Raw genomic sequence first — 12,831 nt, forward strand, 5'->3', positions numbered from 1 at the left:
TCTCGACATGTATCAATGGTCAAAATGAACAAAAAATTCTTCTGCTTTGCAAACTTCTAATTCCACACTTGAAAATCTTCATATTGTTCCTATATCAATGTAAAAAACATGAATGTTTTTGCCATTGTTATATTTCAATGAGTGCCAGTATGTAAATTATCACCCCAATGAACTGTCACATTTGTCAATCAGTTTTTTTTTGTAGCACACCATCTTGACAGTTGCATTACTTCAACGATGACTTCATCAACATGTTGATAGATAATATCCACTGCATTCCATCGAATAATTTTTGTAGACTGATCCTGCCTAGTATGAGTTGGCATTCACAATCATTGTGCAAGATGACAATACTCAAAACTATTGAGATCCACTAAAGAAAAAAATTATCACTGTAGCAGATGCTTCTGACACTGTCATGGCAGCAGGGTACTTTAGTCTCAGCATCCAGATTATATACGTACAACCACTTAAAGCAACTCTCTTAAGATAGACCAGTACATTCACAAGGAACGAATTAACTTGTAATAAAAAAAGGTACCATCATTAACACAGCTTAAGCAAAATCATTGAAAATAATAGTGTCAAAGATTTCTTTGTATTATTTAAGAATTTAAGGACATGTGGGTGACACAATAATTATTATTATTATAGTAATCTTAAAAGGCCACAACAATATATTTCAGGCTCTAAGTGTGGTAGACCAAGCAGGTTAATTAAAAAAAAAAGTGTCCACCATTAAGTAAAAATATACGGAATGTGCAGTACTTGACATTACAGGTTAACAAACATATGAACAAGACGATCAATGTCATCTACACCATATTATTCTTCACAAATAATGTGTTACCGATTCATGCAGGAAACCATGTTTAATGAAGTCAGCAATAAAAATTTAAATGCCACCTATTTTTCAGTAGAGAAAAATGCTTGACAACCAACATTAAAAAACTGAATGATATCCCAGATTTAATTTTTTTTACCCCATTTCCAAAACAGCAAAAGGGGTCCACACACCATTATTCCCCATTTGTGAACAGTTTAATATCTTTAAAGCCAAATCTTATTTTGCAATCTTTAGTTAATTCCAGACGATGTCCAAACACTATCATTGTACACACAAATAACTACCGTACTTATTCTCCACCCCTTTATTTGCAATGAAATGTTTCATCATTTGTTGGTTAAAAACAAATAATTTTGTTCAGTTTTGAGGCTGAAGAAAGACAATGCAACAACATTGTACAGTACTATTTTACACACAATGCTACATGGGATAACTGCGTATATATACAGTATATATTACTTTTTACCTTCAAAAATTCATTATTGTTGTTATACTCAGTTCTTCGTATACAGTACAGCACAAATAAAGTAAAACTTCAAATTAATGGACAAACAGAGGAGAGAACGGTCCTTTAAAGCTGGCAGTCTGATAAATCAATAGGTTCACTACGCTGTTTATATACAATCTTATATTTGATAACTTGTACATTGAGCATTGTTCAAGAGTAAAGTAAGCCCTGATTATTTGCATATTTTGTATTCGCGCCTTCAACAATTTGCAGGAGGCAAATTAATACAATACAGAATTTTAAATATCTGCTAACAGACAACGTGCCCACTCAAGCTGCCATCTATTGAGGGAGAAGGGAACTACGTTTTCATTAGCTGATTGACTGTCTACGTATTACATTCACTAAACATTTAAAAACTTATTTACAGTACTACAGGTACAGGAATACTTTAGACAAATGACCTATGAGGAAAGGAATAAAGTAAACAATCCTCTAGACACCACTTTCTCACCAATTCCATCATTTCAAAAACCTTTTAACAAATTATAACTTCTCGAGTCTATATATCCAAACCTGTAGATTGCAGTTATATTGTTCACATATCCTCAAGTATGAACAACTGTTTCCTAAACTACAGTTGTTCAGACTCAAGGTAACTTGTGTCACATTTGAGCAGCATAGCAGTGACCCTTGCAGCCTCTGTTAGTAGCTGGTGTGCCTGCTTGTGCTGCTATCTATTGGAGGCAGGGGAACTACACTTTTGTCAACTATCTTCCACTTGATAATTATTTATTAACCATCTAAAAACTTTTTCAATGAAACGTAGAGTATTTAATATACTGTATATTCGTGCCAGGAACTCTTATTTATTAGTGTACAGTACAATACTTGCACATATTCAACACGATGGTGTTTTATTTACTGCTCTACACGAGTAGTATCTGTTTCTGTGCTCTTTATTACAGATTAATCAACAAATGTAACTTGACCAGATAGGAACCAACCCCCTCCCCTTAGTACACCAAGTTATAGAATCTGGGAAGATTGCTTCGTTATCCAAATCACCATTACGCATAGCCTCTTAGGAAAAGAACCCACACGAATTAAGACGAACCAATGTATAATAAACTAAAGCTTACTGTCCTTTAAATTGAGGACACCCATGAGTAAATCAATATCTTAAACTTATCATGTAATAGATTCTAGTTTGTTTCAATGGTCATAAAAGCACCGACAGTATCTCATGAACCAAGCACTGACAGAACATGGAATATCGGCTGTACAAAAAAAGAAAAAAATATTATGTACTGTACATGTCACTGAAAAATATCTCCACAGGAGTGCGCACTGTATATCAGAACCATAAAACAAACTCAATAAGTTTACTGTTATGCTTATTAAGAATTAGTAGAATGGCAAAATATTTTAAATGTAAATGACTCCTTAGAACTGCATTCCAATATACGCCCACAATAAAACTCACTTGAACCCAACGATCAATTATGGCAATGTTCGACCAAATAGCACAAACCTCAGGTTTAAGTTTTATTGGCTATATCATACAAACATACAGGCATACATATGCTAAATAAATATCACAATATACTATTCATAAACTGTTCCACAGAACAAGTGGAAAACACTGGCAAAATATGTCAATATCCATTTAATATAAGTATCATTGTATTAACTATTGTGTAAACCAGTTGATAAACTTTGCAAAAGAGATCCTCCATAACTCTGCACAGTGGATCTGTGTAATTGATATTAAAACTTCACTGTGGAAAATTATAGTGGTATAGTGCTACAAGTTTACAAGAGCAACAAATGTCAGGGATTACCCAAAGTTAATCAAAACTACAAAGAATAAAAAATATGTATGTATATATATATATATATATATATATATATATATATATATATATATATATATATATATATATATATATATATATATATATATATATATATATATATATATATATATATATAAAGGATAGTTTCATACTATCCAATCCACTGCAACTGCAGAAACAGCACATTGCAACATTATCATGACAAAAGTAAGGTCAGCCTTACTCCTCAGAAGAATCCACTTTAAAAAATAGATAAATAGGTGTTACCCGGCAGGAGGTAAAGAAAGTTGCACAGATGGTCCCTTGTTACATACGTTCATCAGGTTTGATGGGTTGGATAACAGCAGGGCCGTTGATTCCTTGTTCTCCCTGTAACAAAACATATAACAATAAATAACCAAACTCACTCACAACAGTCTCAATATTTCTGCAACTAGGGGCCAAAACAATTGACAAATTTGAACAGGACCTGTGTGTGAAACATGTCTCCTTATCCACAAAACAAAATCCAAAATCAACCAGCCAGCTTAAAGAATCTAGTATGGATATCTGAGAATGCACTCCAAACAAGCAGTTACAGCAGTGGTTATTTAAGTCTACACAAGCTTAAAACTGATTTATGACTCCTAATCCCCACAAATTATTCAAAACTTTAAACTATGTCAATGCCCACATAGCCAGTCTTCACATATGTAAAGGAGCATTAAATTAAGTTTGGTCACTATCAATTAACCACAAGCATTTGCATACACAACACCTGGACAGATATACGCATGGGTAACCCAAACTCAGCACAGATTAAATAATCCAGATATGAAACCAGACAACAATTTCAATATATTCTCAAAGCCTTATTAAAGATACTGAACGACAAAGGATTTCATAGATGCACTAATACCCCTCCTATATTCTAAGTTATGGGCAGAGAGAAAAAAAAAAAAAAACAGCTACCAAGTATTGCTTTATATCTTGTAACACTTACCATGGTCTCTTCATCTGGGAAGGATCGATGGGCACCCTCGCAACGATTAAAGAGGAGTTCTTAGGGATAAGCGTTTTGTCATCCGTGTACACTGAAAATAATTAGTCACATAAATATAGGATATTCTTTTAAAACTAGAGCAGAATTTTACTTAAAGCAGGTATACAGTCTGGGTCACCACTAAGGAGGGAAAAAAAATTAATAAAGACCTTGATAATTCAGATTGGGTGGGGGAGGGGGGTTGTCCAGATTAGCCAATTGACTGGAATATTGGGTAATAAAACTAGCTGAAATATTTCTTGTAAGGTGGCACATAGTAATACTTTCCAATATAATTGGTATAATGTTGAACATTATAATGTACAAAATTGCATAATAAACATTTTCCTCTTATGAATATATTTGCCCATTAGTTTTGCATTATACAGTACTGTACAGTATAAGATGGATTCATGATTGAGATCAAGAACACTAAAAATCCCTCAGTAATGACATGGATGCAGCATTTTCATTCATAATTAATAATAATAAAAAAAAACTTTGTTGAATTGAGTTACATTAAGGTTTATAAGGGTTCATTCTGATGTCACAAAGTGAGGTGACAATACGCGGGGGCACTCGATAGTCACTGAAACATTGTACATACTGTACTAAACATCAGTGCAATAATACCACATATAATGTAAATAAATCTTCATTTATTGTATAAACAAAGATACAGTTGACTCACCTTCCTTAGTCTCTGCATTGGTTATCTGCAAATCATATGGTTGTCCACGTCCAAGTCTCTTCTGCTGAATAATTGCCTCTTTCAGGTCCTCCAAGCTGATATGTACACCATCCACCGGCAAGGTGTCATACTCCACCGCAGACTTAAATTTGTAGTGCACCGACATCCTATAACAAAGAAATAATCCAATTTAATGATACTGTACTGTAATACATCGTCTTAAGGAACAAACGGTATGAAGGTTTGTTCCTGAAAACCGGTTACTGAAAAAAACGTAATTAGCAGTTCCCTAATTCAAAATCACTCCTTCATAATATTTTGCTGTTATGAAATACAGTACTACAAAATTTGTAATATTTGATAAAATTTCGAATTATGACTTATGAATATGTACAGTCACCCACAAAAGTCCTGTTGCCTCTGAGCCATGAACCCCAAGATTATGACTCGTGAACCCGAAACAGTAGACACTGATGTTTAATTCTCCCCATAAAAGCTTGGCATTCACGAATTTGAATCTCGGGGTTCGTGGTTCAGGAGGAGAAGCGACAGGACTTTTGTGGGTGACTACAGTATGATGCACATGTAGCTGTGGGATGTAAATACCCGCCTCAGTATAAACAATTATTTACTTATAGGCGTGTCAGTTCACGTTGGTCAGTTGTGAGGTGCATGTATGTGGTCTACCGCACAAGCTTTTTTCACCATAACACTATAATTACCATACTATTTATGTCCATTTGGTGCTGGGTTAATAAACGATTATCATAAAATAATCATCCCCCCTCCCTCCCCCCCCCCAAATCCCACTCCACTCTAGATGAGTTATTGCATATTAAATTCTAGTGGCTTTGTTTACACAGTGCAAACAGCTGATCGATAGCACCGACCCTCACCATGTCATCATGCTTACCACAACACTTATCAAAGATCTCATGGAGTATTACTGTACAGGGTGGAATGCATATACAGTACCCATAATTACATTAATTCTCATGGGGAAAAATTCCTCATTATATAACATTTCACTTTAAGATGCATTTGTCTGGAACACATCCCGTACATGAAAACTTTAAAAAGTCATGCGCTTATACTCGAGAAAAGGTGCGAGGGTTAACAAGCAACATTTTCAATAGGAGAAAACGTCCTTTTAGCATGAAGGTCTCCCCCAAATGGTGGAAATAATTTCGTAAAAAAACGAAGAATAAAAATTTATTTGAGTGAGAGCAGGGGGGGGGAGGGGGGGTGTAGACACCAGCAGACATGCTGCACTGCTATGGTGATGCTCGAGGGCAGCCACACAAAGATGCCAATGTCTAAGCAAATGGTACCACTGGAGGCTGTGTTAAGCTTTTCTCTAATAGTTTTAGTGCATATTTTCATCTAGATATTATTTTATTAAAGTTGAAGGAAATTTTGGGGTATAAACAAACCAAAAATGACAAAACCAAATCTAATGAAATTGGTAAATGTGTATAGTATTACAGCAACCATGGAAGTTGAAGGAAAAAATGGTGGTTTTCTGGTGGGTTTTAATGCGCTTAATTCAAATCTGACCTTCGTTTTTATCGGAATCACTCGTTTGTGATTTACCCCCTCCCCCACATTAAAGTTCTATCGATTGTGTGTTCTGAAATTCCAGTACTCTGTGCTTCCTAACTTTTACCAAATAACCAAACTAAACCTCACCTAACAACCTAGCCAGGGGGCCCTGCCTCCGGTGATCCCTAGCAGGGGGGGGGGGGGCTTCACCCCCGGACCCCCAAACGTTATTAATAACCTTAGTCGCGTGGTCAGCCTCCGAGTCAGGGACCAGAATGCATCGTGGGTTCCTCTGTTTTCTAGTTTCCTATTTTTATAATGAAATAATATGATAAACTTTCAATAATCGAAATCGCACCCAGCACATTATGGCTTCAGGTTGCAAATGAGTAAAAATGTCCCACATCTTAGCACCCACGCCGAATATTGAACGCTAATGGGTTGAATCAAAAGTTGAGATTTTTTATTGGATTTGATTGGCTGCCGCCCACACCCTAGATTTGATTGGCTGCGGCCACCCCCCGCACATGCGCGGGAGGTAGGCGAATGTACGAACCCACAATTTGAGCAAAAGTGTTGGGACATCAGGTGCTCTAATTTAATTATTTTTTAAAATTCAATAACTTCCTTGTTGTCAATTGGCGACGGAAGTGTAATACAGTAGTATAAGAAAATGATCATAGAAAAAATAATTCTATCAATTGAGTGGAGTGAATTCTGTGGTTGCTATAAACTGCATAATTACCATGAAATCTAACCTATTACAGAAAACTTGACGGAAACAAACAAATGAATGCAAAGAAGCAAACCTGAAATCAATGACCGAAAAACTAAAAATATTAATTTCGGTAATGGTGGCCGAGACGGTTAGCACCCAAAGGGCTTGCCTCCGAGTCTCTCCACTTCAAGAAAAATAAGTACAGTATACAAACATCTGGTTTATTTAGAACACGATACTATTCAAGAGAATTGAATATGTAGCCAAACCCATAACAAGGGATGGCCAATTTTCACTAACGCACTGGTCTTTGTTTGGATATTAAAAATTTTTTTCCGATGTTATTCGATGAGTATCAAACGAATTTATATTCATTTCAGCCGGAAATCAATAGTTTTTGAGACCCCCCAATCAATCTTAACGAAAAAAAAAATAATTCGAGTAAAGCGCAAAAAATAATAATAAAAAACCTAACCCGACATAACCTAACACTATTTTTCTGATGAAACTCATTAATTGACGTAAAATATAATCTCTATCACAATGTCGGCACAGCTCTTTCCACCTGTTCAGCCATATCTGGTCGTTCTGGTACTGAAAAATCAAATCTTCGCTCCCAACGCATTGTTCATTGGCTAAGACAAAAAATCTTGTCCAATTATAGGTCTCCTATCGCTATAGCCAATAAGAAACTCCCACACCACCCCCCTGCACATGTGCTGTAGACGCTTAAGCAGCCAACACGGAGGTAAGGAACACTGCGTGATGGGTGGTCAGGCCTTCTCTGTGAGACGTAAACAACAAATGGCGACACTTGTGACTGACCAAATCTAATATTGAAAAAATAATATATCGGTTATCCATAACTTCCGGCAAGAATATCACAGAAGAAAAAGGTCTTAGAGTTGTCTAAACATTACGAAATACATATTAATAACAGCGAGAGAAAGACCGGTGTAGGACTGAAATTTCACTCAAGGAATTCGAATCTAGCTATATGAATCTCATCCTTTATACATAGAATAGGTTCAAGAACCAAGTGCATGATGAGAAAAAATAGGGGGAATTACACAAGCTATAAACGAGAAAATCAGATAAGTGAAACAGATGCTTTACAGTAATTATTTTATAAATGCTTCCTTCACATAGAGTGAGGAGCAAAATGATCGAGGTGTATTAATGGAAGTCAAGGCAACATTACAAAGATACTAAAACTATCCAACCAGGAGCAAACTCAAAACAATGGTTTTAAATTAGACAAATTTAGATTTAGTCGCGAAATAGGTAAACATTAGTTTGGAAATAAGAGTGGTGGATGAATGGAACAAGTTAACAAACATCATCATTAACTTGAATACGCTGGATAGCTTCAAACATAGGTTGGATGGATATATGAACGATAGGGGTTGGGTGCAAATGGGACTGCCCAGTAACTGAGTATGGGCCAATAGGCCCGTTGCAGTTTCCTCCATTCTTATGTTGTGGTACCAATGCGTCAATTTCATCACGCGCACAACTGGTTAACCTAACCTACTCATGCAAAGGTGCTTGGGTTTGTGGGGCATTAGTTGGTACCCCTAATTCCCATTTATTTACCTGGTCGCCCCCCAGAAGTCTTCCTCAATTTTTGCCCTGCTTACCGTCTGCTTAAGAACATAAGAATGGAGGAAACTGCAGCGGGCCAATAGGCAGTCCCATTTACACCCAACCCCTATGTTTGAAGCTATCCAGCGTATTCGAGTTAATGATGATGTTTGGTAACTCGTTCCACTCATCCACTATTCTATTTCCAAACCAGTGTTTACCTATTTCGCGACTAAATCTAAATTTGTCTAATTTAAAACCATTGTTACGAGTTCGCTTCACTTGCCTTAATTTCCGACGCACACACTATACAGTATATTTTGCTCTATTTTTCTTCCTAGATACACATCAATATAGTTCCGTAGGCGTCCTTTCCCGAATCTTCACCCATCACTGTTTTACGCAGATCCGTTACGTATTGGTAAACCTCTTACACCAGTTCTGGGGGTCCAACTAATTACCCAAATGTAGCCGCAATGAAGTCAAATGGTCCTACATGAACAAATCGGACTGCCAATCACTTCTCGACTAGTATTTGGTATCACAAAGTCAAAAAAAATTGGAAAACTTAATTTAATCTGAGTTAATAGATAGAGTGCATGTACCTAACCTAACACAACTCAGATTAAATTAAGTTTACCAATTTTTTGTGACTTTAAGACACCAAATAATAATCGAGAAGTGATTCACAGCCCGATTTACGCTTGTAGGACCATCATTTGACTTCATTGCGGCTACATTTGGGTAATTAGTCGGACCGCAGTTCTGGGGATTACCCTCCATGGCTCGACATTCCCCAGATGGTTATCATTATCGCATTTTATTCAGATTCCTGCTACATAAACTCCGTTAGAACACCCCCCACCAATACAGTACTAGGTGATATTATTCAAAATGATTCATATTACCTCCAAATGCAGCAAATTATGAAATAAAAGCCAACACAGCCTCTCCACGGCAACGCTCAACTTTCACCAATACTTAAATGTCAATTTCCCTGCATCAGTCCATTATATTACAAGTCAAATCTACTACTTATATAGTTCACATTACCTTACGGATCAGTTGTAGATAACTGGGTCACCACATAACTGTTTAAATGAAAACAAGATCACAGTTCCGTATACGACACAATATGGCTGCCAGGGACCAAGTGATGGCTGGCGTCAACAACAGTCCCCCGGCAACACTGCTTCCCATCCACTGTACTCAAATACTTATCTCTTATTAGAAACTCAACATTGAAACTTAATTTGGTGTTTGTTTAAGTAAAATCTATTTATATTTATTAATGATGAAATTATTTGTTTTTACGATTGTTAAGTTATAAATTACACCATATTTAGAGATATTTTGTGGGATGTGAAGGAGAGCGGGTCGGACTACGGGGTCCACAGGCGAGAGTCTTTTGAGATCATTATGTTGAAATAATACCACAAATAGAACCGTTTAATAATTTATTTTTCAGACGATACGAGCTTATCAAACCTTAAGTTATCATACATATTTAAGATTAATGATAATAGGCCATACTTGGTTTTGTAAATTTGTTAGTTCGCATCACCTGCTATCAAGCAAAGATAAAATGGTTCAGTTCGTGGTAGAAGTGCAACACTATATGTCCTACAAGGTTTAGGAAACAGTTTTATTGCCGAAATAAGTTCAATTCTTCATGTCTCGTAGTCACCTTCTGTACTAACCTTCAAGAGACGATTAGACAACCATTCATAGTTCAAAATGTGTACAGTTACAAAACTGTAGACATGTGTAGTTGAAATTATCATTACAAAGTTGTTAATTTATCATTTCACCACTTAACAGCTCACTAGCTGATTTTCATGTAGCCAATAAAAATAATTTCGAATGATTAGCTCAATTTAAATTATACCCTTATACAATATTATCTTTTCATCATGACAGGGCAAACTTTTTGGTAGTTGGGAACTCATGGAAAAATATGCCAGTGTTGTGACGGCACGAGTGTGAGCACAGAATTATGGCCACATACATTTATGGTTTTGGTTTTGGTTTTATCCTCTTCATCACTGATCGGCTCGTTAGCCGCTTGGGCGATCGATCAAGTCTCTGTTACGCACTGTTGGCAAGTACAGTACTGGGCAGGCACTGGTTACTCAATGTACACTCGCAACAAAAAGTATAGTGCATACTGTAGTATGAACAATTTGAGACCAGTGACGATAGGTATTGGAAAAGGCAAGTTGTCCCAGCCGTATGTTGGCAGCCCTGATTGTCAGCCATATGGCAACACCTAGTGGAGGGGGGGGGTATGAGGATACACTTACCAACCTTCCCGACATATCACAGTGTATACGTATCGTTTCGGAACTCGTCGATCTCACCCTGCACCGATACTTTTTGGTGCAAGTGTACCTGAACCTGTGCTTGTCAAGTCTGTGATCCCACCCAGTCAAGTACACTCACACATCTAATATACAGACAAGCGCACACACACGCACAGGAGTCGGCCTTCATGGTTCGCCACCCACAATCACACATACGCCCACGTAATGCACGCACCCTTCCTGCATATGGTTTTCATCATCAATAGGTCATACCGAACACACATACACACTCCTTCATTTTTATCTACCACCCACTCATATACCTGCTTCAATCGTGAGGTCATCATCCACACCTACACATTGCTGCTCATCTCTGGGTGGTCAGGGTTTACACACACACACAAACAGTCATACCACCTGTCAGGCTCCTCATAACACCATCTGTGAGGGAATTACTACATGACCACAGTGCATGTGATCTACGTGACCTCCACTGTAAACATTAATCTGTATCTTCATTGTATATTCCTTTTCCTTTCTCTAACGAAAGCTTTTTGTTAAACACTTCCCTGCCCATGTCTTTGTATGTAATAAGTTGTAGTGGACGTCTCCCCTACAACTGCTATCCGCATTCCGATGCGCCGCCGTATCCTAGCAACCAAGCGAGCGACGACAGCAGATGGTACGGTAACTTAGCAACGAAACTAGTGACCGGCGACTTTCTCGGGTTTTCCCAACATGACTCATAGAGGACTCGCGGCTGCTGGGTATATAAGCTCTGTCTCTCCATTGAGATTCATTCTGCCCATCTTCCTGAACAAGCAACACCTCCTCCAGCAAGCTCCACGCTGTCAGCCTTCATTCAACCAGGAGGCCAGCAACAGGCAACATCTTCTCTAACGAAGCTCCTGCACATCTACCTCCTACAACAGGCTACTCACCGAACGTCTCTACTGAGCAGCTCCTCACCACACGGCACCTCCAGCACCAGACTGTCTATCATATAACTTATATTATACGAGAAAACCACCTTAGAGTTTCCATCCATCCTGAGTGCTAGACAACATTATACCACGAATACCTACAAATGGTGACTCCCGGAGATTAGCACTCACACAGGATGGAGGAGACACTGATCACGCTCCCAGTCTTCAAGCAGCATAGAAGAATGGCTTATCCACACAGAAGCAGCCCTGCTACTCTAAGCAGACACCAGCTCCTCTTCCTGCCCCAAGCACCACATCCTACCGACCCCAGCACACCCGTCCTGCCTCAGACGCCGACCCCGGCCCAGCAGTAACCCCTGACGCGGCCTCTGTTCCTGAATCCGGACCCACACACACACCCTGTTTTCTCCCTCAGGTACTCCCTGCTAATGTCCTGCACCCTGCTGCTGTCGTGGACCCAGCTGCTGTCACGAGCCCTAATCCGCTTCTGCTGACGCACTCCCTGCTCCTGACCCAGGCCCACACACACACCCCAGCAGGCGCATCTGACAACCCTGTACCTGTCGTGAGGGAAGCACAACATTCATCGCCTCCACACACCCTCTTTTCTCCCTCAGGTACTCCCTGCTAATGTCCTGCAACCTGCTCCTGTCATAGACCCTCCTCCTGTCATAGAACCTGAACCTGTAATAGACCTCCCTTCTATCATAGAACCTGCTCCTGTCATAGACCCTCCTCCTGTCATAGAACCTGAACCTGTAATAGACCTCCCTTCTATCATAGAACCTGCTCCTGCCATGGACCCTCCTCCTGATGCAGCCCCTGCAGCAGCAGGAGCACAACCCACCATTGCTTGTACAACCTCCTCTAA

The 12,831-nt window shown here is 38.5% G+C and overlaps 1 protein-coding gene across 3 annotated transcripts in view; it reads right to left on the reverse strand.

The window, feature by feature from the left end:
• The window catches only part of LOC121866506 (E3 ubiquitin-protein ligase RBBP6-like), a 45,889-nt gene extending 35,911 nt beyond the window's left edge, over nucleotides 1–9,978 (reverse strand). The window contains exons 1-4 of one of the 3 annotated variants that reach the window (XM_042366253.1): nucleotides 9,764–9,978; nucleotides 4,867–5,033; nucleotides 4,137–4,227; nucleotides 3,469–3,523 (exon numbers count right to left, since the gene is read on the reverse strand). In XM_042366253.1, the coding sequence (XP_042222187.1) occupies nucleotides 3,469–3,523; nucleotides 4,137–4,227; nucleotides 4,867–5,032 (312 nt within the window). In that variant the 5' untranslated portion in view covers nucleotide 5,033; nucleotides 9,764–9,978. The remainder of the gene's footprint in view (nucleotides 1–3,468; nucleotides 3,524–4,136; nucleotides 4,228–4,866; nucleotides 5,034–9,763) is intronic. The other 2 variants (XM_042366252.1, XM_042366254.1) reach the window with 2 other exon arrangements.
• Between the last annotated feature and the right edge of the window lie 2,853 nt (nucleotides 9,979–12,831).

Source organism: Homarus americanus, unplaced genomic scaffold (genome assembly GCF_018991925.1).
Source record: "Homarus americanus isolate GMGI-L3 unplaced genomic scaffold, GMGI_Hamer_2.0 scaffold16430, whole genome shotgun sequence".
In the NCBI taxonomy this organism is placed as follows: Eukaryota; Metazoa; Arthropoda; class Malacostraca; order Decapoda; family Nephropidae; genus Homarus; species Homarus americanus.